Consider the following 25,268-nt stretch of genomic DNA (forward strand, 5'->3'; position numbering starts at 1 on the left):
TATCTTGGGATTTTTTACTGATATGGCCTGCCTTAGTATGGATGATACTACTACCTACTGATACCTACGTACTAGCCCTGTGACTACAAGCTTTTTTTCTGGCCCACAGTTTGGAGGGGGTGCCCCGCAGGTGCATCTTCAATATGGAAACAGTGGACTGAGTCAACCAGGATATACTACAAAAATGCCTCATAGGCGTGAGAGGCCATAACCAAAAACATCCCTGGATGATGCAACATAATGCAGCATGACTATAGGATTTGTTATGGGAAGGGAGGGTATTGAGGCCTGATTACAGTAGGCTATCTATGTGGAAACGGTGAGGATTTAGCCTACTTGGAACTGTGACTGAAAGAGGGGGTGGTGGTCCAAGTAAAGTACAGAAGAATAGAGTACAGTAGAGTATCATTTAAATAAAATAAAGGTATCAAGTACCACATACATAAATACAGAAGACATTACACACAAAACAGAGGTCCTGATTATTAAAACAAGTGTGCTCTGTTGTTGACTAGTGAACAGGAACAAGGAAAACAATGTGCATTAAGGAAAATGACCCATGAGTGATGACGTCATGAAAAAACAACATTCACTTCCGCTTTCACCCCAGTCCAGTATGTGCCACTCCCCTGTAGCCTTATCAAGCTTTGGACCTTATCTTGTGATAAGGAGACTATAATTATCCAGAAAATGAACCTGTAGTTTGCTGTGTGCAATAAATTATGCTCAGCACAAGACCTTGATACTTCTCAAAGGGAAAGGTGGTGCCGTGTGAGGCAATGGTAGAAAATATGTAAGCAATATATCGTGCCATGTCTCTCTGTCACCCTCTTCCTCTTTTATCTCAGTCATGTCTTTAAAAAAGTTTTCTTTCACTTTATTTGCCCAAATGTATGGAATGTTGTTGTCAGTCTAATGTCTTTTTTATAAGAAAATCAAAGACCAATTCCACCCGCATGCCTGCCTCTAGGGGAGCCGACAGAGGGGGAGAAAGGGGTAATTTGTCCCGGGCCCAGGTAGAGAGGGGGCCCAATATTGGGTTTCCATTACATTTTATCTATTGGATAGGGGCCCTTTCAGATGACTTTGTCCTGGGCCCAGCAAAAGCTGTCAGTGGCCCTGCCTGCCACCACTAGTTACACACAGATCTCACTCACAGAATCCACCTCCTTGTAGATATAATGTAGTGATTCTGCTCTGGCAGCTAAAAGATTGCAAAAGCATGCACACTGCAGTGCACATCGTGCAGTATACACTGTACACTGTACTGAGAGCCGGTTTGCATGCATACACTGTTATTTGTTGTTTACTATGTTTTTCTGACCTCTAGTGGTGTGTTTGTAGAATGCACAATTTCAATAATGTGTAGTAGGCAATAGACACCTGTTATTTATCAAGTAGGATGGGAGGATCAAATCCTCTCTCTCTCTCTCTCTCTCTCTCTCTCTCTCTATCTCTCTCTCTCTCACACACACACACACACACATGCACGCACGCACGCACGCACGCACGCACACGCACACACACACACACACACACACACACACACACACACACACACACACACACACACACACACACACACTTTTGGGTCTGCGCTATTGCCACAACGGCATCACAAAGATAGCAAGGACACATGTCACTGATTGCAGAAGTCTTACTATTGGTGTTGGTGTGTAATGATAACCAGACAGATATGCAGTATAAGGGCATTTTATTTATGATAAGGATTTACATTTATCTAAAAAACAAATGATAATGATTTTCTACATTTAAATTATCACAAAAAAATGAGTGGTGAGTGAGTGGTCATGGTGCTTTTCTGGCATTCAGAGAAGGAAAAGCAGGAAGCCACTGAAGGTGTTGTGGTTATTAGAACTATCATAGAGTTTGTTGCCTGCTGGTAGCACCAGGTTTACTGTATCTCCCTTCTCCAGCTGCAGACTCAGGCCACTGGACAGATAGGTGAACTGTCCATCAGTGTCGTGCTCAGCCAGATTCATGAAGCTCTCTCCATTCTTATACATCCTGATATGCATGAAGCGCGAGTGTAGTCTATCCGCAACAGTGAACCTGAAGTAGTAGACCCCCCTGACTGGAGCTGTGAATAAGCCAGTCACATTGCTATAGGCCTGTCCTACATTGGTGATGACTCTCTCGAACACCAAGTTAAGGTCATTACGCCCAGACTCTGTGTATCCATCTCCCAAACCTGCCGAGAAAGCCACCTTGGGTGTTGCTTCGATCTTTTTCTCCAGATTCTCCACTTCGCTCTCAGTAACTGCCAGTCTGGTCTTCGTTGCTGTCAGCTCTGCCTCTTGTGCTGCATTTTCCTTCTTCAGATTGTCTATTGCAGCTTCACTAGCAGCCAGTCTGGCCCTCAGAGCAGTCCGTTCCTGCTTATGTGCGGCACTGTCCTTCTTCAAGAACTTCACTTCAGTTTCAGTAGCTGCCAGTCGGGTCTTCACTGCTGCCAACTCTGCCTCTTGTGCTGCATTTTCCTTCTTCCGATTGTCCACCTCTGTCTTCATTTCTGCTTTGGTGTCCTGTAGTGCCCTCTCCAGAGCCTCAACCTTAGTCTCACTGGCCACAAGCCTTCCTTTCACTGCTACATTATCAAACTCCAAAACATCCACCTTACTCTCACTGACTGCCATCCTTTGTTTCATTTGTACATTATCTGCCTTCACCTTAACATCATCTTGAGTACATCGGAGTGTTGCTCTCAGGTCCACGACTATGTCTCTGAGTTCCTTAAGCTCAGCAGAGACATCCAGCTGGGTAAAGACTTCAGTGCCCTGACTCTGTGTCTGAACTTCAGTCTGGGTGCTCCGAGTCTGAGCTTCACACATGGAGAGCAGCAGCACCAGCAGTGAGATGGCAGCCTTCATCTTCCAAGTCACTGTAAAATAAAATATTCATTATATACTGAGTGGCTTATATCATGGAAAGAATCATTACTTGCCTGCTAACTAAAATGTAAAAATATTAACTAGAGGATATGCTAAGCATACCTAAGAATGCACATGTTAGCTTCTTTATTGATAATTGTCCACAATTGCATCATACAGATACATCAGACACTGGCATGACCCTCTCTCTCTCTCTGTCTGTCTCTCTGTCTGTCTGTCTGTCTGTCTGTCTCTCTCTCTCTCTCTCTCTCTCTCTCTCTCTCTCTCTCTCTCTCTCTCTCTCTCTCTCTCTCTCTCTCTCTCTCTCCCCTCCTGAATCAGCTTCAACTCTCAAAGGGCAGCTACACAGAAACATTTGATCAAATTGAAAAGTATTTTAATATATCTGAAAAAAAACCTGTTTACAGTTTAAGACTGCCAAGAGTAAGAAATATTGAACTTACCTTCAAGAGGAAGAACGTCCTGTCTGTCACTGGTGCCTGTGGCAGCAATACTGTGCAGCAGCAACAGTGTCTGGGACTTGGACTCTGTGATCACCCTCCTCAGTCAAGAATTATGTAAACATGTTTGGGGTGACCTTAAGCCCAGGGACGCCAGTCAGCAATATTGTGCTTTTACGTGTTTTTCCACATCATGATTGTTTATTCAACTATCAGTGTTGTTCTGAACCTGTTACCTATCAGGTGGGACAGGGGGCATCAAGCCTTCTCTCTCTCCCTCTGTCTCTGTCTCTGTATCTCTCTCTCTCTCTCTCTCTCTCTCTCTCTCTCTCTCTCTCTCTCTCTCTCTCTCTCTCTCTCTCTCTCTCTCTCTCTCTCTCTCTCTCTCTCCTGTGTCAGTATGATATCTGCAGAATGGTGATTGGGTCAGCTAATGTCACGTTTCCCACTGTGTCCCATACAGAACAGCTGTAGAATGCCATAGAATTCCATATTTATGGAATAGACAGGTAACCTGACAATATTTAAAATATATAGTATACAAGCAACTAAAGAAGTGGTTCTGCTAACACAATAGATCTGTAAACTGAATAAACATTACGAACCACAGCTGAATCAAAATGATACTTTGCGAGAGTTATAAGACTGTTCAATAGGAATATTATATAAATGAATATGAATATGAATAGGCCTACATACAGTATAGCAAATAAAACCTGAAGTAACAAGTCACCTGTGTGACCGGAATAGCTTCTTCTTTTTTTCCCGTTCCAGATAATTGCCCATGACTGACATGTCTGAGTAGGCGCAAGACACATTCTTATTTGGGGAATGTCTGTTATCTTTATTGCAATGTTCCCCGGAAGTCCATTTTTTAAATGACAGTTGGCTTTCATTGTGTCTCAAGGTTTTGTTTGGAAATGCCCATATTAGGCCTGTTTATGATGCAAAACAGCAATACTGTACAGCTGTAAGCAATATATTGTATAGCTGTAAGCCAACTGAGGGAAAGTCCCCATTACAGAGACCTGCTCAACAAACACAGGAGCACAGCAGAGGAATCTACTGAGAGCAGTAAACCAAACTGAAACCAAAGACATGGCAGGCATATGCATATGAAATGAACACAGATATGATATGATAAATGTAGAGAACAGAAAAAGTCACCTTGTGTATATCCTTTTGTTAGGCAATATTTGAAATCAATATATAATTGATCTGTACTTTGGGGGAAATGTAAAGTAGGTACTGTGAGTTTTCAACAGAGATAGAGAGACAACAATATGTTAAATGTATGGGTTAATATTTCATTTGATTTAGCCCACTGATCTTGGGCACAACTAAATAATGAAATTCGTCAGTGATTTTCTGATGTTGTTGTTGTTATTCTGTCTCCTGTCATGTGTCTGTACGTCAAGCTACTATACGACAGCCTAATGACACCTTAGCGGGGTCAGGTGCAGTAGCAATGTCACGCAAACAATATGACACACTGCTGTAATTAGTCCAGTAATCTTGTGATATTGCACAATGAATATGCCAATGCACGATTCTGTAATATGTGACAAGGAAACAGGCCTCAAAAGGCCCAGGGACATATTGAGTTAATCACAGTGATTCCTTACACATGGAAATCTGATAATATCTGATGTTTTTGTGGCCTTTTGAATATGTTCCTTTCCTAAAATAGAAAGAACAGTATTCAGCTCTAGAAGTTCCTTTTGCCCATAGAAAAGACATCAAGTTAACCCTTCTAAAAGCAAAACGTACTGTATTCTAGACAAACCCAAACAAATACTGTTTTCTGAAGCATTGAGTACCATTGAATATAATTTATATTCCATTCTCTTGCTTAATGAAACTTAAGAATAATTTCTCAAATGCCACAAAAGATGGAAGAGCTGGATCATGTGCATGGAGATAATATAGAAACAGAAACTAATCATTGCCTACCATCAAGCAATCTATACATAGGCTACTACAGACCATAACACAAGGATGCGAGAGAAATAAAATGGCTTCTGGAATGGTTTATGGTAAGTCATATGATGAAGTCAGAACAAACTTTCAACCTGCTGTGTGGGCTTTCAGATTCGACATGGTGCTTTGCGTGTGATCATTACTTCCTTCTTGTAAATCGCTCGGCAACAGAAACCGTAAACAACAGACAGTGCAGTAGAGAGTGCCTTATCAGGTGACCCGGCAGCCCCACCTGGGAGGTAAATCTGCGTTCACTTGGACACAAGGGTGTGGTTCTAGCCATCTGAAAAAAAGCGGAAAAGGATTCCATTGGTGCTTTGAGCTTCAGAGGGCGTGGCCTGAGTGGGATATGTCCAAACTTGGTACAGAATTGCTGGTATTATGCTCCGCTTACCTGTTGAGCAGGTGAGCTGCATGCAGTCAATAGCCACACAGCAAGAGAAAGGGATATATCGAAGAACAAATAATAGCCTACAACCAAAGTGGTGCGTCAACGACTGTGGGCCAAGAGGAAGCAACATGTAAGCCAATGTTTTACCTCAACATTATGCCTTGCCACAAAATTTGTTTGGAACAAATGTACAAATGATTAGCATACTGAAATGTTTAGATGAAAGCAAAGGTTTATTGTATTCTATGCAATACCAATTTACTGTTGACTGTGCACATAGGCTGATATGCCAATGTATTGTTTCTTAAATATCTTCAACAATATGCGTTCTTGTAATTGTCGTTGGGGATCCAACAGCAAGTTATTATGCTTTCATGGTAAACTCCACAACATCCTCTTTGCCTGTACATCTAACTTGGTTATACTTTACAAGGTCCTGGTCACATTGATTAGGTGCAGTTTAACTACTAAGTCTAATGGTTACATTAATTAGTTACAGTTGAATAAAGTTGTACAACGTGTAACATGTTCATGTGATTATACATGGATCATTTACTTGGAGTTGGGTGCAGTGTAGGCCTATGTGAATACATGAAATTACATGTTGCTGATGTTGCATGTTGCACTATGAAAGAACCCTTAATAACTATTACAAATTACTTTTATAGTGCATCTGTAACACATAGTCAATATATAAAAGTCATTTGTAATAGTTATTACTGGTTATTTCATGTAATTTAATGTAGGGCCTACTCACATTTTTGGAGTACACTCCAAGTAGCTGTAATCTTATGGTCGCAGGAACATGTTATACGTTGTTAACTTAGTTAAACTGTAGCTGTAACCGTTAGACTTAGTAGTTAAGCTGAAATATTCAGCTGTTTTGTGTCCTGACAATTTGCATTGAACTGCACTGAAATTCTCACTTTTTTCTTGGGCCTTCTTAGAATGTCCACAGTATAACAAAGAAAAAAAACACACACATCCGTCTAAAAAAAGTTTTGGGTGCAGGACGTTTCGGGCATCCTGTCCTTCATCAGATATGTCTGAATAGATGCCCGAAACGTCAAATTAAAACAACAGAAACGGGAGCTTGGTGTGCTGACTTCTTTTTCAATTTTCTTGGGCCTTCCTAGAATGTCGACGCAAGAAGAGCACGCCACCACCACCACCGCCCCCGACCCCCCACTCCTATTTGTGGGTCAGCAGGAGACGTCTCGCCTGCTGGAGGTCTACGTCAAGCGGAGTCTGAGCCTCAACGATGGCTCGCCGTACGTCCCGAGACAAGCGCGTGGCAAGCAACGTAAATGGGTGACCCTGGAAGAACGTAAGAGAAGGAAGGCATGTCGTAGGCACTCCAGTGATACGTCTCTGCACCTGTCGATAGACAAGGAGGACCTGGAGGAGGGTGCGGAGGAGGAGGAGGACAACACGTTTGGGGCAGCCTGCGATGACCCTGCAGGGCCCGGTGGTGGCGCCGCCAAGCTCCAGTTGGGTGACAAAGCCGGCCGGCAGAAATGGAACACGCTGAGGACGCGATGGAAGAGCTTCAGGGACAAAGGCAGCAGGAGGCCCAGCAACAAACCCTCCAAGACCGCAAACCTAGTCAAACCCAGTAGTGACTCTGAAGACAACAAGGTACATGAGCCCAAGACCCCTGCAGGCACAGACCTGGAGTCCTCTGCAGAGAAGCCAAAAGGGAAACCTGAAGGAAGCCAGAGCAAGCCTAGTGGCAGAAAGAAGGACAAGAAACCCAAGACTTCTTTCTGGAAGAGCATCATTGGTTTCTTTTCACCCCGGGGTGACAGCGACACCGACGTGGAATGTGACCCCAGCACCGCAAGGACCGTGGAGGAGCCCCTCCAGCCTGATGAGCCCCTGCCATCTCCCCCAGTCACCTGCCTCCCCCTCCCCAAAGCCTTCCCGGACAGCAGGGAGGGCTCGCCGCGACGCAAGAAGACCATGAAGAAGCGGCGCTCTCGCAGAAAGCTGTCCCTGAAGCTGGACAGGCCCTCATCGCTGGTCATTGAAGGTTGGTGTCTTCCACGCCCAGGCAGAGGCACATTTTGTCACCAGGCTAGGCAGGCAGCTCCTTTGGGCCCCCAAGCCCCTGGATAGTAAATAACAACCCACACTTTACTACAGTAGTGGCAATTTTGGTTCATATGTTCATTCTTTTGAACATCTGCTTGGGGCCCCAACTGACCCTAGAGTTGCCTCTGGGACCAGGGGTTCGTATTTTATTGCCAATCTAGACTTTCATCTCAATAGATGTTTCATGTCTGTGCTACAGAGAACTCTGACATTCATGCAACCATTCTCTCTCTTCCTGTAAAAAATACTACATGATTCAGACCAGGAACGATTTGTATAAAGCATTCATTGTAGCTTTCACTGCTACGTACACACCTTCATGCACTGATTTTACTTTGATGGGTAGGCAGGCACGCATGTACTTGAATGTTAGTTAGTCTGAATGCTATAGGCTACTGAAAGTGAAAATTCATGTGTTTCATTGCAGGGGTGGAGAGAGTGGAGTCGACGGTCTCATACTACGAGAACGTGTCTGAGGAGTTAAAGAAGATTGTGACAGAGGTGAAGGAAAGCCCCACAGATGAGCACGCCGTGTTCCCACCGGGAACACCAACACCACCAGACAACAACAACTGCCAATGTTGTGAGTATGCCCATGCATTTCATGCCTAGTCAGGTCAAGAGCAATGCAAGTACTTTCTGAGTTCCCGCAAATACGGGAACTCCTCTCACTTTTTGTCGATAAGCAAACAACCATAAGCAAACCAAGGGAGGCAGGTCAACCATGCCGTTTGGGAAACGTTATGTGTTATGCTCTTGGTCAGACCAAGTCTCGAAGAGATTTGAACGTCGATGATAATCAGGCTATTTCATGCCTACAATCCAGATAATGTGAGCCTTTGTGGCGGACAGAAGCGGTTTGATGACATGGATATTTATAGCATTGTGGGGTGGCATCATCATTTGCATACAGTACCACATGTATCGTGTTGTGGATTTGCTGTGTTACTGTAACTTATATGGCACCTAGAGGCCTACCTTGTCTTTGTCAACATACCCCATCTATAGATCATTGATCAGAGCCTCATGGCCTTTTGCCGTGTTTTAGATCACACATTCTGTCTGGTGCTATTCATTTGGATATTGACTTTAAATGTAATGATTAGAATTAAGGTATAGCTGAACATTTCATTCATGTACATTTTAAACTCAAATTCCATCAAAGTGATGGAAAGTTTTGAGAAACCTTTCCACTGTTGTTGTCTTTCTTAACCCCGTCATTAGCATGTTCCACTGTATCCCGCCTGAGACGTGCGTAAAGTCATGAATGCCGAGACATTTCTGTAAATGGAAGCAGACAGCCATCTCGTAAACAGGTTGCTGCTTGCGCAACATTCCTTTAGGTCTTACGTCACAGTCGACATGAATGCATGTTTGCTCTGCACAGGCTTTCCTCTTCCAGAGTTGGAAGAACAAAAGACCATGGCTAACCTACTTATACTTGACATTTGGTGTGTGCAAATAAGTCCTGGCGGGAAAAAGGTGTTTATAATGTATTGACAAATATACCTTTTCGTCTTTTCACAGTATCGGCAGAGGAGGTTGTAGAGAGGCTCATATATCTGATCAAAGAAGAGGGGGATGCTCTCAATGCAAAGGTCTGTTTTTCGCAGTACATGACTTTTACTCTGACAACACCCTTTTCATGTTAGGATAAGGATTACTTAAGTACACAATAAATGGGGATTTTTGCATTGTACATTGTGCCTTTTATAAGAAAGGGATGGCAAGATAACTGATTGCATGCACTATTCAAATGTTTTGCTATTGATTGTTTACTTTCCCAACATCTAAAATTAAGCAAATATTCAGAGAGTGCAAACCTCTGGCAAGGGAGCTGTTTGATAGAACATTTTACTATGTTACACCCTATTTTTTCCCAAGACTCTTCTGCATTGTAGAATTAAAAACTGGGATGTCAAAATTTGCCACAATGGTGAAAAATCTTTTAAAAAATATATAAATCCTGAATCCGGATCCTGATCCGGATCACCACCAAAATTGAATTATGTGTTCCTTTTGTCATTTCCAACAATTCCACAACATTTCATCAAAATCTGTGCATAACTATTTGAGTTATCCTGCTGACAGACAAATACATGTAAACAATCAAACCAACACGACCGAAAACATATCATCCTTGGTGGAAGTAAGAAGGTTAATCCAGGCAAGACCAAGTAAACCAAAAGTCTTTATTAATTTATGGCTAAATCATGCTGACTAAGCCCTGATGAAGACCTGTATGGTCAAAACATGTTGGCTCTTATAAGCATATTTTAGCCATAAATTAACGAAGGCCTTTTAATTCACTTCCCCTTTGTTTACTTGGAGTTGCCTGGATTAACCTTTTTTGTTGAATTGAAGTGGCATGCCTTCAACTGAGAGCACCTTTTGAGCTACCAGCCATTTTTTCGAAAAAATAAAAATAAAGGATAACTTCAGCCAATTTTGACATGCAGTTGTAATGCTCACATTACCCTGGACTTGTCAGTACCTGAGAGTAATTTTTCCCCCAGCCTTTTCCGAGATCCTGGTCATTGTAACGGGGCAGAGTTTGTTTACATTTGAAAAAAAGAACTTGATTTATTCCCAATAACATCCAAAAGGTTATGCAACATCAGCACAGAACAAGCAAACAGCTATACCTTTTGGGACAATTTGGCGTAGGCCTATGTTAAGAAGGTTTTTAATGCAAACAAAGGCTGCCCCCATTAGAACAGCTCAGATCCGGAAAATGCAGCATCACCGGGTACTGACAAGCCAAGGGTAGCATGAGCAATACAACAGCATATTGAAAATGGCGGAAGTGCTCCTTAAAATACTGTATGTGTGTGTGATCATGGATCACATCCACTTTTTAACACACTGTACCTTTCTTCCTCTCATCACCCAGATCCAAGACAACCCCTCCCTCGTCAGCTACTTCCAGGGGCTCACCTACGGCTCTTTCCAGCAACTGGCCGACCAGTATGTGCAGTCTGAGATCCCCACGCAGCCCGTCCTCCCAGGGCCAGGCCCGGTGGTGGCGCCGGAGCTGGTCAAACTGGCCTTCACGCTGGACTTCACGGCTCGGCTGGCCAGCCTGAGTCGCCAGAGCCCCAGCCACATCATGGGCCTGGGCAGCCGCTACCTGCAGGACCGCTTCACCTACACCGAGCCTCAGCCCATGACCCCCACCACCGGAGAGCCTCCTGGTGGCCCAGGACCAGGAGAGGAGATTATACCAAATGGCACCCAGCCACACTTTACCTGAGTCAAACACCTACCCAGGTGAGAGTCAGAGTCAAAGTCAAAGGGTTTGTTTCAATATGCGACCTTGCGTCCTCCACCTGTGCTTGTTGCCTCGTACCAGGAGGTAATATGTCGTGATGACTTCACTGACAACAGCATGATATTTCAATATCTCGCAAAAGCTCAATTGTAAACTCATTTTCTCATTTGCAAACTGGATGGTGAATGAAGAATAGTCCCCCAAAAATTGTTGTGGCTAGGCTGACAGTGGAGACACTTTTCTTTTCTCCACGGAGGCGGGGCATCAGCAAAACCAAGCCACAAGCACAAGTGGAGGACGCAAGGTTGCATATTGCGTATTGGAATACACTCAAAGTGTACTGTTTTGTCAAACTGTTATTGTTAGCACAGATGATTGAAATTGTGTCCACCCGTTGGTTAAAGTGTTAGGGCAGTCATGTGTAAGGGGTTAGGGTGACACTGTGGTTCCGGTTAGTGGTTAAATTCCGAAGCCACCAGATCGGTGGGAAGGTAGTAGGCTAACCAGTGCTGTCCTCCACAACTAAGGTGACCTCAGAATTTTTGGGACGCCACTAGGGCTGCCCCTTTACATGGGTGAGGAACAAATGCAATTTCGACGTATTCACTCTATGTGCTGTGTCACAATGACAATAGGAGTTTCCTAATGGGTCTGTGTTTCATTGTCTGGCTAATGACACAGAAAGATAACATGTAAGGAGGCACTTGCGCCACGTACACATTTAGTGTGGAAGTGGCCGCTTGTTGACTTTGTTTTCCCTAAATGACTTGAACGAGTGAATCACTCTTGAGTCATTCAACTGTTAAAGTGTGACAAACAAAGTGACAAAACAAGTCCTTTAGTCCCTTAAGTGTCTTATGCACAGTCGTCCTGGTTTCAAGGAAATAGAAATTATAATATAAATGTTTTATTACTGACTTAATGATTGCTTTTGTTATCTTTATTGTGAATCTTTATCTTTCATTTCAGGAAAAGTGGCAGATTCCTCCCTCTAGACTGTGAATGATTGTGTCACCTCGACTCGCCTGTCGATGGAACCAGTCTGTGAAGCTCGTCCAGATCAGCACTTTATAGTAGCAGTTATTTATACATCCACACTCGTGGTCAATTGTGAAAAAAATTGCCTACTTTCATAATTTTGTGAAAAATATTTTTGTATGTTATGTTAAGGCACTGTGTAGTAGTATATTTCAAATTAAGAATGATAACGTATATGTATGCTGGCATACATTCACTGTAAGACATTAAATAAATAAATATTTTTTTCTATTTTATTACACATGTGCTCAAGTTGGTCTGTTATGCACACACTGATATGTTCGTGAGACACCAACTATCAATTAAGTCACTCACAAAGAACGGGAGAAGATTACCTTAAACTTGGCTATGGTTAGAGCCATTAACAATCACACAAAGAAAAACAACTACATATTGACATACTTTGTAACATTAGCTCCAGAGTCCGAGCTGTTAGCAAGAGCAAAGTCACAAGTCAAATGGTCACATAGGTTTGGCCTGTGACACATGATGATAACCACATGGAGCAAAAAGCTCCAGTTTATTTTTACAATTGTGTGATTATCTGGACAAGTAGTGACAAATTATCTCTTATCACTGCAAAAAAGATATGTTCTACTAAGTGTATTTGAGACAGATTCATTATGTAGGGCATAGATGCCACCTACCCAGACCATTCCCTATGTAACGTTTAGTCATTAACAGCAGTATCACCATTCATTCACAACCTTATTTTCCTGGACTGCCAGGCTCTTGTTATACAACATTGGCCATGCACATATGCCTATGCCTGTTGCACCTCATCTCAAGGGAAGCACAGCTTGTTGTTATGCAATCCCAGAGAGACTGAGCCAATCTGGCAGGTTGTCATAGACTCCCGTCCCTTGGGCCATTTCTTGAGAAAATAATCTGGACTAAAACAAGTCACAACAGTCAGATGTTGAGTAATTAGCTCAGTGCACTGGTGAAATGATCAGCAGATCAGTGACATTAAGGAGTAACACGATTCTAAAATGTAGCTACCTTAAAATATGTTTTTCTTTCTATTTCAGATTGTAGAAACCTCTCAACCTACAAGTTCATAGTTGGTCAGTCATAGTGGCACATGCTGTAGGCCTATGTACAGTATGTCTATCATTTGCGTTAAAACATTTCTAATGAAATATAAGTGTAGGCCCCAATTTTTTTAAAAATGGGCCTAACAGCCGACGATGTCTTTCAAGAGGTCAAAATGAAACAACAGGGATTAAAAAAATGATATGGGTGTGAAAATTAAAACAAGAAGTAATTACAAGCGTCATTTAGATATGATTTTGGAGCTCCAGTCAAAATTTCCAAGTTATAATGGCCGGAAAGACAATCCTCTTCCCTGAGCTACGTTATGAAATCTTTACTAATGAAAATGTATTATATTTAGTAGAATTAGTCCAATAGTGTAGCATGGTCTAGAATAATCTTTTTTTTATATAGGGGCTTTTATGCTTTTATTTGACAGGACAGTCAAAGATGTTGACAGGAAGCGAGTGAGGCAGAGACAAGGGAGGATCCGGAAATGACTCCGGCCGGACTGTAATCGGGGTCCCCATGGGTGGGCATGCAAGCCCAAATGTGGTTGGCTTAGCGCGCTGTGCCCCCGGTCTAGAATAATCTTATTGCACTGGCAGAGATTTCATTTTTTTGTTCCTGGTTTGGGCTTATTTAGAATTGAAGCAAACTTTCAATATTAACAATTCCCTGAAATGGAAAATGGATGAGTAATGGGAGGTTGAAAGCCACAAGACATGAAAAGGAAACCAAACAGAGAGGGCAACCTAAAGAGAATAAGAGGTGACTCTCAACAGGCCAAAGAACACAGAGTACAAATGCCTTGAGTGTTCCTTCCTGGCAAAAGCCAGTCATGTTGAAAGAGCAAAGCCAGTCTGAAACGTTTAGATTCAAAGTAAAATGCCATGGTTTGCTTGGGGAAAACAGCAGGTACTCGCACGTTAAACCGCTTAACTCTCAAGTGTTGAAAATGGATTGTTTCCCTGATTGCACAGTGAAGCAGACTGGAATGTGAAGATTCTTTGTACCTGTGTACATACAGGTAGGGCCACACCTTTCAGTCGACCTCCAGAGCTGCAGAAGAGGAATTTGGGAGCGTGCCACACGTTCCACAGCAGTCTATGGCCTTCATCGATACAAATTGTTAGCTAATCGCATCTGTCTATACATTTGAACTGTTTAATTCTTTGTTTTTATCCAGTGGACTTTGTGAAGGGCATACTTAAAATATCCATCCATTTGCCTTTACTTTAGTTTCTAAAGTCTAACGAAATTCATTCTACAAAAAGGACAAGAATTCCATGTCTGCACAGAGTGGAAAAAACTTCAATTCAGTTAACTTCATATAATTGGCATTTGAGGTAGGTAATGTCACTGTACCAGCCTCAATAGCAAGATAGCAAAAGTATTATGTATCCATTTACATCCCTACGAGATTTCATACTACCATGTTTAACAGGTAATTATTTTCCAAACAATATTGAGGCTTAATGAATTATCTGAATGACCACAGTACGAAAATGGAACACTGAAGGTTTTTCGATTGTTAGTCCTCCCTTTGGCTATACATGAATTACTATGCATTTTTATTCTTACTGGACTATCTCAACCACTGGAAAGCTACTGTGAACTGCCTTATTTTATTTTTTTTAACTGAGGGACTTCTACAATCCACAATAATTAGAACTAATTTGGCTCTTTTATGTGTACTGAACACGTTTATGTTGACTTTTTGTTTGTATGTATGCAACATGATGCCCTACAAGGACTGCGTGTGTGTGTGTGTGTGTGTGTGTGACAATGTGTGTGACAATGTGTGTGTGTTGGGGGGGGGTGAGAGAGAGAGAGAGGATGTGTGTGTGTGAGAGAGAGGGGGAGAGGGAGGGAGAGAGCGAGAGTGTGTGTGGCGATATACTTTTACTGTAATGTGCATTTATGTGTATAAGTTCTTTGTGTATGTTTGGATTTGTGTATTTATGTAAGCTGACAGACACCTTAATTTCCTTCGGGATCAATAAAAGTACTCTACTCTCTACATGAATTACTCTATTACAGCAGAGATAGGGAACCTATGTCTCGAGGGCCGTTTGCAGCTCTTGAAGCCGTTTTATCTGCTCCCTGATAAAATTGTGATGTTATGCAGCTTCACATGAAATAAGAAATATCTTGTAAAAGAATCTTAGACAATAAATGTGCAATACAATTAAGTTATATTCAGGGGACCTAGAGAAGGTGGGGTCTGTTTTAAAGGTGGCTGCCTTCAATATAGGCCTAAAATGCAGGGGGAAATCCTGGTTTGTGTTCATAGTTGGACTTTTACGGCCTTCGGATGAATTTGAAGTGGCCCCTTGAACGAAAGGTTCCCTACTCCTGTATTACAATAGGAGACAGATGGCATTAATGGGTAAAAAAAATAAAGTAGGCCAGCGTTGAGGAAAATCAAATATGGGATCTAGCAGACTGTTGAACAAGGATGGCTTCTGAAGTCGGCAATGGGAATGATTCGGCTTTGTGTACAATTTCTAATCAACAAAATTAATAAGAAAGACAGTCTGATTAAAATTTCCCATTTTTGTTTTTATTTTTATCAAAGAAGAAAGATTAATCAAAGAGCCCGAATCCCATATCTTCATCAGACTCTTCTGATTCTTCCTTCTTCTCCTCCTTTTTCTCTTCCGCTGGAAAAAAAACAAATAAATACTGTTAACTTAGTCTGCATCTCAAACTGTGTTCAATGTTCCCACTACATTACAAACTGCTTTCAAGTGTACAGTCCATCAAACTCAATAATTAAGATCACCTAACACCCAACTAAAAGTGCAACATTCTAAGTGTTTTGCTATTGGGATTGAACATCAACCACTCATCACTATTACTAATGGCACTCGGGGTGGGATCTCGTGTCACTCTTAGCCTGCTAGTAAAATCCATGTGGGTGTGTCCCAGTGATTGAGGATAGAACCAGTAGACGATGAACATACTGGCACCGAAGACATAGCATTGGCACTTCTCTCCCTCCGTACATTACACACATGAGTACTGAGCAACCACACGTGCGCCAAGAAATAGAGGTAGATTACATTACATTTAGCTGATACCTTTACCCAGAGACCACCACCAAAGTGCAAGATTTTAAGTGCTTTGCTATTGGGATTGAAAGTTAACCACTTGGCAAGAAACTTTTAATTATCCACATCTGCAGACATTGTCATGGCATTGACCATGAAACATATGCATGCAATAATACGCTCCGCATTGCCCTGGCAAATAAACCATTGCCAAAACCATTACCATATCAATACCAATAAACTGCTGACCATAACCTTAGTAAACATGACCCACTACGATAAACTATAAAGATCATCTCATCAAAAGTACTTCATTCTAAATGCTTTGCTATTCATTTCTGGCTTTAGAATGTCTTGTGTGAAATGTCTTCTGTATTTATGCATGTATGCTACTTGACACCTTAATTTCCCCCTGGGATCAATAAATGCTACTCTACTCTAGTAATCATACACCATGTTTGTGATGGCCCAGTAACAAGGGGAAAATCTGGTTATGTGCGATAGCAACCTGCTCAGTTTTCGTTGCTAAGGCTTCACAAACAGGGTTGCAAGAGGAGTCTAATCATTTCCACCCCAAAAATGTCTATAAAAATAAAAAAAAGCCACCCAGTTTGAACCAAATTGTACCGATTTCTATGGCCATATGTCTACAGAAAAAAATGCCCAACGTCAATTTTCACCTGCAGCCTACCATCACAAACACTGATAACATTAGGACAGGTTTTAACTAGAGGTTGTGTGAGGTAGAGGGGTGTGGTGTGCAACAGGCATGTGGATACCGACCGGCAGGGGCTTCCCCAGCGGCAGAAGCTCCTCCTCCACCTGCAGCTGCGGCGGAGGCCATGACTGCGCCACCTGCTGGCACGGAGGCTAACTTGGAGAGACCTGAAAAAATAAAAAATAAATAATGACATCAGAATGAGGTCAGCAGTACAGTTCTGTCTGACCACAACACACAAACAGGTGCTTGGTCTTAACTGTGGAGGAAGGGAAGCAAATATTGACATTATTTTACTCTATATCAAAGCATACATGGAATATCTAATTGTAGCATTATATTCAAATGGGGTAAATCTGGCCATTTAAAGTGACATGATAGCAGTGAATATAGTATATGAACATTGAATATTCATATATGGATATAGATATTTGGTCAGCTATTCTGTAAACGTAGCACCTTGTGCATAAAAATCTATGCAACATGACTAGCTGTAACTTAAAATACACAGAGTACACAAAAACAGTATAATTGCTAATATAGCAATACCAAATTGAGCATAATAAATGCTTGCACGTGTTTCTAAAAAAGTCAGTCAGGTTAGTGATCTTGTGTCACTCTTAGTAAAATCCATGTGGGTGTGTCCCAGTGATTGAGGATAGAACCAGTAGACGATGAACATACTGGCACCGAAGACATAGCATTGGCACTTCTCTCCCTCCGTACATTACACACATGAGTACTGAGCAACCACACGTGCGCCAAGAAATAGAGGTAGACTCTAGTTAAGACACTTTTACTGCATGCTCATAATTTGCATAACGTTCCATGCTTTTCTTCCAGGTGTAGTGCACATTTTTCCCGTTGGCACCAAATTGCCAAAGCACTCAGGACCTCTTTGCAATGCAGTACAGACTGCTGTCAAAGGCCAAAGATTAGGCTAGATTGCTAGATGTTGAGACCACTTTCAATCTAAATGGTATAGTATAAAACACAGTACTGTGACCACTAAGTTGAGCTCGTAAAAATAAGAAATTAACTACTGTGTATATACATTAGATGTGACTTGCGAGGTTCATTTGCATACTTACCACAGTTCATGACTTCATTGATGTCTTTGCCGTTCAGTTCATTGACGACCTGTGAAGGGAAAAAAAAGGTTGCTGCTCAGCATTACTTTCATCACAGCCATTGACACAGAATGAGGCAACACATGGCTAAAGTGGTCGTGGTTTGAGGAAGGTCTCGCCGTTGCAAGCAGCCTGATCTGTGAGATCATGTTGGATAAAGACGCCTCCCTGGTTCGGTTATGTTATAATATGCATATTTTGTCATCATCTACGACTAACCACACACACACACACACACACACACACACATGCCACCCCACGTTACCTTGTCAAGCTTCTCATCGTCGGCCTCTATTCCAACACTCCCCAAGATGGTCTTGATATCCTTGGAGGAGGGGCTGGTGTTTCCACCCAGCACTGCCAGTAGGTAAGCGGCCACGTAACGCATTCTGAAAGCAAGCGAAATGTATGGATTCACTGAAGAGCAGGTCATATTGACATACAATATAAAAAGTCAGTCTATGTTATAAATGAAGATGGTTTCTCACAGGGGGTGTCGTGCCGCAAAGTGAGTCCCTGCCAGAACACGAGTCCCCTCATTGAAACCAATGACATTTTTTGAGAGAAAATTCTACTCATTTTTGCAGAATGAATTACATAATTTATGAACTAAACATATGCTTATGAAACATTACTCGTCCACCACTTAATATGAGCTATTTGAATGAAACCGTAACATTTGTTATGACAATTTTTCGATTATTGTAGGCCTATGGAAATAATACTGAAATTGTAACCAGATCTTGATAATACTTCCAGAAGTAATGTAGATGCTTTATTGATAGGCTTTCCATCTTAAATTGTGTCGGATTTGTCTGCAAACATGGGTAAAAAAAAGATCTGAAAATTGGTAATTGGTTTCCATTGGTTTCAATGAGGGCACTCGTGTTCTAGCAGGGACTCAATTTTCGGCACGACAGAGTAATGGACTACGACAGCCATCTCTGGCCTTATTGCACACACCGATATAAACAATTAGGAAAAACGCCGTTTCGTATTTAGATTAGCAACCATTGTGTCACAGCGTCCGATATAAAATTACCGTCGGTCTGTTTAGGGTACTTGGGGCCTACGTCCAAAATGAAAGAAATTGGACGTGTAGGCCTATGGCACAAACACTGCCTTGCAGCTAGCATGCTAACCAGGCCAACCAACACACGCACTTTGAAATAGCCTTGTGTATATGCTGCGCTTGAGCGCTTAGATCATGTATAAAGCATAAGACAAGTTTGAATGTTTGGTACGCAATGCGTGTACTTTTTAAACCAGACAAATTGAGCGAGAAGCCGATTTGAGAAAATTATACAGGTACTGTCACTCTGGTAGTTCCTGACACCTCGTGGACGCGTGCGTTATTTGTACACCAAAAGACTAATAACAATCAAGAATTTGGGGGGGCTCGATCAAAAATGTGATTTTCAACTATTGCTGATGATTAATCAAAATCCAAAACCTTTTTAAATCGTAAAATAACCCAAATAAACTTACTTTAAGCCTATTACAGACACGAAACGTCGGTCACGCTTGAGATTTCCGGAAGGGAGAGTGTGCTGAGGAAGTGACGTCTAGATCGAGGCTTATATCAGATGATCTGATTGGCCATTGGTGGTTGTGCATTTTTATTTTGTCTGGACACGAGAGGTCGCACTTTCCTAATAATCTTAATATACGGCTCTGGCTTCTGACACGGCCCTGGCTGGGCCTTTTCTGTTCTAAATTATAAATGAATACATAGGCTACAGAGATACATGTAGGATTGGAATCACACATTCTTGACACCATCTAAAGCCAATTTGTCCATCTTGGTCTCATCAGAGCCAGAGTAAGGATATGGATAGCTACTAGAACCATGTTGGGTGGTCTGTTTGGGTTTGGAAAGAAACGTGTCAACATGATAGCAGATGATCTCTCTATGGGGCACCTAAGTCACACCCTCTACTTCCTGGTTCATGGGGCAGAGGGAGTCAAAAAATGATTACTGGGCTTGAAAATGAGTGATATTTGGATTTGTGGTGCATAGGTGGAGGTCCACGATTTAAATTGGTGTAAAAAAAACCCAATCATTTTCAAGCCCAGTAATTATTTTTTTTGACTGCCTCTGCCCCATGAACCAGGAAGTAGAGGGCGTGACTTAGGTGCCCCATGGGATTTTAATACAAGGTGTGCTCGCTTTTGATACTTTTGATAATAAGTTTTGAAAAAGGCAATCTAATTTTCAAACCGATATTGACAGACAGAGGGTTAACACAATGCAAGTGGATGCTTGAACAACTTTTATTGATGTTTTTGTTATGCAATTAGTGCAAAAAGCTATACTTAAAAATTTAACCTGACAACAATGTTAGGCAACCATTACAGCTCAAGTGCAGATCTGTGCGTTACAACATACAAGTCAGAACTACATATAAAACACAAGTAGTGTCAGGGTAGCTTTAATGCAAAGATTAAGATCACAGTCTATATGGAACTGAATTGTATCATACATTGATACTGAATGTAGCCTGTCCACCCTATATGACCAGTGGTTCCGAGGGCGGCACCATTAGTATTTGAAATTGGGGAAGCAGTTGGTGCGTTGGTAATGGTGCATGCTTGCAACAGTCTCGGCAGCGTGCATGCACACTGCAAAAAGTACAGTGCGTTCTGGTTAGAAATTTCTGTCCAGAATGCATTGTAGGCCTAATGGCGAAGTGCGCATGCGCGGACTGTGCAGACTGCTGCTGCATGCGCGATACGAATGTGCCCATGTGCTAGTGTCTATCGGAACTAGCAGACCGGAAATGTGGTAGCACAACAACCGTTGAAATAGGTGTGGTTAGTCTGTGGGGTAATAAGGTTGATGCAGTAGGCTACAGCACAGCTGCACCTATAGGTTAAATATCTCATTAAACATAAACACATTTTATTTAGACATCATAGCTCAATTAACTCCTCTCCTTCCTCTTGTGTGAGGAAAAAGGCCACAATCTCCGCTATGAACTTGTAAATTGCTTTCGGGCTGGTGACCCACCAAGCCTTGTATACCGCCTCTCCCATAAATATCAAAACTACCACGGCAAGGAAAGCAAGAAAGATCCGGTCTGCGTAGTAGCAGATTTTCTCCCGCAGAGTGAGTTCACTCCAAGGCAGAGCCTTGCGAGCCGCAATGCAGCGCTGTAGGTGCAAAATCGCAGGATCTTCCCCCTCTTCCAACTCCTCTTCCTCCTCTGCTCGAGCCGCATCCCCCTCTCTGTTCTCAGTCATCTCTGTAGAGAAGAGCTCCCCTGGTGGGCTGGAGTAAGAAGATTTTTTGGAAATAATCCAAGTCAGTTAGTTAAAAACTTGTTTGTCCCCATTGGACCATTGGGATTTTTTTTAATGCAGATGGGGCATTAAGAAACAAGGCATGTTGATATCTCTAAGCCAGTGTTTCCCAACCTTTTTTGTCTTGTGTACCCCCAAGCCTTTTCGTTGTGCCATGAGTACCCCCTAAGTCAAGTTCTATATCGCTTTCTCCATCCCAATGTAACTAAGCTCCATATATTTGTTAAAATTACTTTTTCCCAAGTACCCCCTGCAGTGTGCTCGCGTACCCCTAGTGGTACACGTACCCCTGGTTGGGAAACAGTGCTCTAAGCTATGACAAACCAAATACTGTGATTTAAATGTGCACTGTATATTTTCCGTAGACTTACTGTACTTTGGTCATGTAAATACTTGTATTAGTTTATTACATAGTAAATGTTCATGAAAAGATCAAATTTGCCAATAGGCAGCACAGTTTCAATGACCAGCGTATTGCAGTAGGCTACCGGCTCTGGCCACTATCCTACACAGTGCACCTTTAAAGTTAACCCACACAAAATCTCCGACATATTCACATTACATATTAACCAATGACAGAGATTGCTTAAAAATTACATTACAGGACAACATCACCATCCTAGTTCTACCTCTGGAAATACACACCTGGGTGAAAACAAAGTTGTGTCCTCCGATGGTCCACAGAGAATCACTGGTATACAGTCGTCATCACAGAATTCCCCCTCTGTGTGAAATGTTGAGTCTACGCTATCTTCTTATCCCAGTCCAGGTGGCACTTCATGGAGTCATAAGCTGTTTAATTGTAGACGTTCTCTCTCTCTCTCTTTCTCTCTCTCTCTCTTAGTCGTTCTGCCAGCCGTGCTTATTCCTCAAGCCTTTTTTCCTGTTAGGAATGGCACAGTCCAGGTATCCGGCTCTATAAAATGAATGCTCACCTTTAATACAAAACACGGCATGTGCTTCTGGCCCTGTGACAATGCTGTGTGGAGCTTATCAGAGAGAGAGAGAGAGAGAGAGAGAGAGAGAGAGAGAGAGTGAGAGAGAGAGAGAGAGAGAGAGAGAGAGAGAGAGAGAGCTGATGAACACCCAGCACCTCTCTAATAGGATGAGGAGGATTTACAAGGCATCCACATGGCATGTGTTACAAATCTCAAGCAGGAACAAGAGAAGACAGACAGCGACAAAGACAACTTATTATTGTATGTAGTGAATGGGTTTGGCTTATGAAATACAGTAGGCCTATGTAGCCCCTTTACCCATTGTGTCCTGGAGACACATACGCAACATTCAGGTTCTTGAGATTTGAGCTGTTTTATTAAAAATCTGGGTAAGTTGGAGCTGATGAACACATTCTAAGGCACGACGAGGGTCCTAGCTTTTAAATGTAACTGATTTCATGTGTGTATGTGCTGCGGAGGCTGAGATATTTAGGATTTAATAGGCAGAGGGCACCCTTTCCCAAAAAGGGCTTAGGACAAAATGGGTTAATGCACGCCGTACCTCCTGTGACATGCTGTAATAGGCATTGAAAGTTAACTACTATACTACACTACTATGGCAGTGCACAGGTCCTTTAGTATTACATTACGACTTGGTCATTGCCATTCTGGTAACAGCTAATTTATAATGGCGTGTCTTAAGTGGATATACTATATCGTCGATGAGCGTAATTTATGTGGTAAGGAGTTCTGACTTGGTAACCCAACTACCATCCCAAAACATGCTTATCCATCAAATGGAGATGAGGGTGACTTTGCTCAGAAACTTCATCCATATGTGTGAAAGAGTTACGACTGTCTGGATTTAAAACACTAACACACACACAAACACACACACACACACACACACACACACACACACACACACACACACACACACACACACACACACACACACACACACACACACACACACACACACACACACACACACACACACACACACACAGAGGTAAGCTGGAGCAGTGTGGGGTTAAGGTGCCTTGCTCAAGGGCACTCAGCCATGGAGTGTAAGGATCAGATTCGAACCTGCAACCGTCTGATCTAAAGTTCATTTCCTTTACCATTAGCCTCACATAGGGCACACAACAAAATTGTATTCATGCCTGACCCGTGCAAAGGGGCAGCCCCCAATGGTGCCCCAAGGGAGCAGTGCGGCACGACGGTACCATGCTCAGTCAGGTACCTCAGTCATGGACATGGAGGAGGATGAGGGAGAGCACTGGTTAATTACTCCCCCCACCAACCTGGCGGGTCGGGATTCGAACCGACAACCTTTGGACTACAGTACAAGTCTGACGCCCTAACCGATTACCCATGATGGCCCTTGTAGCAGACGCTTTTGACCAAAGTGACTTACAAGGGGACCAAGGTGTGCCAAGGAAAGCAGTGGTAACGCAGTGGTGTAGTCTACGTAGAACGCGGGTATACAGACTCGGAGTATACCCACTTCTAAATTTCAGGGATTTCAGTATACCCACTTAAAATTGATTGATCCATTGTTTTGAATAGCACAAATATATACAGTATACCCACTTCAAAAAATGCTCAAATATACAGTATACCCACCATAAAAAGTAGACTACACCACTGTGGTAACGGCCCCATACTTTGGGTATCTGCAGGCCTGGTCTGGGACAAAAAATCAGGCCGGGCATTTTCAGCCAAGAATGGTCCACCATGCATTGAAAGAGATAATGAAGCCTGTGGCGAAATGTTTGGTCATCTATTATGAACTATTTTGACCACAACTGCAAAATGAGTATTTATTATATAAAATCTGAGTCAGAGAGGTCTGCTGTTGCGGATTTAGGACTGATACCACTATTGAGGGGAAGACCAGGCCAAAATCATCAACAGTCCATCGGGCAAATGCCCTGTATGCCTTATGTCCAGTCCAGCCCTGGGTATCTGCAGGAAGATGGGGGAGAGCGGTGGTTAATCACTCCCACCCATCTGTTGAGGTTGGAAATTGAACCGGCAACCCTCAGCCTTACAAGACTCCCAACCCCTTATGACTGCTCCAATGTTTTTGCTTTTGTTTTTTTGTAAGCAAAGCACCCTCATTTGCTTACCCTAACCCTGTTACCATTGTGCCATAGGTGTGGGAGGGATATGGGGTTACAGTTGGGGATGGGTGCAAGGTCTGATAAAAGCACAGACCCTGATGGTCTAAAACTGACAAACTTGCGGGATTGTGGCAAGATGCAATATCAAAAAAAATTTTTGTGGTGCCGAGTACAGTTTTGAATCTTGTTAATACTTCTCTCCAAAGGTAGTAGACATATTATCCTTAATTATTATATGGTTGTGACGTCATCTGTGGAATGCTCCATTCATTTCAACGGGGCTCCCCAACGTTCGGACGTCTGTTATTTTTCGATAACGGACGGGTTGGTCTATAACAGACCGCTGTCAATGGCAACAAGACTTTTCACTGCTAAAGCGACTTTTCAACAAACCTCTAATCAGCTGCTGTGATAGACAGCACCCGTTGTCCTGGCTACCGCTGTCAATGGCAACAAGACGTTCACTGCTAAAGCCACTGGCTTGTATACAAGTCAGTGGCTAAAGCGAATGTTTCATATCACTCCGCAGGGGGTACGGTCTTTTGTCACTCTAATCAGCTGCTGTGATAGACAACACCTGTTGTCCTGGCTAGCCTACCTAGCTGTTGCCTAGCGGTGTTCCACAACGGCACTGTTTTGTTTTGCGCAGCAACAATCTTAACATTAAATAGGTCTAAAGAAATGTCCCCGCATGTGTGAATCATTTAAGTATATCCATATAATAAGCGGGTTAACTTTCGGCGAGTCGGTCGCTTTGTGGAATAGCAGCACTTCAGAGAGAACAAGACCCCTCCGCTCCGCGTCGGGGTCTAAAGATTCTCTCTGTCGTGCTG

The 25,268-nt window shown here is 42.5% G+C and overlaps 2 protein-coding genes and 2 non-coding genes across 4 annotated transcripts; 1 reads left to right on the plus strand and 3 right to left on the minus strand.

The window, feature by feature from the left end:
- Positions 1–5,597: 5,597 nt before the first annotated feature.
- On the plus strand, positions 5,598–12,370 carry LOC134462255 (uncharacterized). The gene is made up of 6 exons (XM_063215178.1): positions 5,598–5,853; positions 6,860–7,755; positions 8,245–8,400; positions 9,345–9,415; positions 10,711–11,087; positions 12,058–12,370. Exons 1-5 carry the CDS (start codon positions 5,714–5,716, stop codon positions 11,068–11,070), a joined length of 1,623 nt encoding a protein of 540 aa, XP_063071248.1. The 5' UTR covers positions 5,598–5,713; the 3' UTR covers positions 11,071–11,087; positions 12,058–12,370.
- Positions 12,371–15,705: 3,335 nt separating this feature from the next.
- Positions 15,706–19,672, minus strand: rplp2 (ribosomal protein, large P2). Its single transcript, XM_063215179.1, has 5 exons — positions 19,554–19,672; positions 18,331–18,454; positions 18,027–18,075; positions 17,001–17,102; positions 15,706–15,827 (listed from the first exon to the last, which is right to left on the minus strand). Exons 2-5 carry the CDS (start codon positions 18,451–18,453, stop codon positions 15,751–15,753), a joined length of 351 nt encoding a protein of 116 aa, XP_063071249.1. The 5' UTR covers position 18,454; positions 19,554–19,672; the 3' UTR covers positions 15,706–15,750.
- LOC134463535 (small nucleolar RNA SNORA57) lies at positions 16,085–16,221 on the minus strand. The gene has a single exon (XR_010037771.1). It is a non-coding gene; the product is annotated as a small nucleolar RNA SNORA57 (small nucleolar RNA).
- Positions 17,574–17,710, minus strand: LOC134463536 (small nucleolar RNA SNORA57). Its single transcript, XR_010037772.1, has one exon. It is a non-coding gene; the product is annotated as a small nucleolar RNA SNORA57 (small nucleolar RNA).
- Positions 19,673–25,268: the final 5,596 nt, after the last annotated feature.

This window comes from Engraulis encrasicolus, chromosome 14, assembly GCF_034702125.1.
Source record: "Engraulis encrasicolus isolate BLACKSEA-1 chromosome 14, IST_EnEncr_1.0, whole genome shotgun sequence".
Classification (NCBI taxonomy): domain Eukaryota; kingdom Metazoa; phylum Chordata; class Actinopteri; order Clupeiformes; family Engraulidae; genus Engraulis; species Engraulis encrasicolus.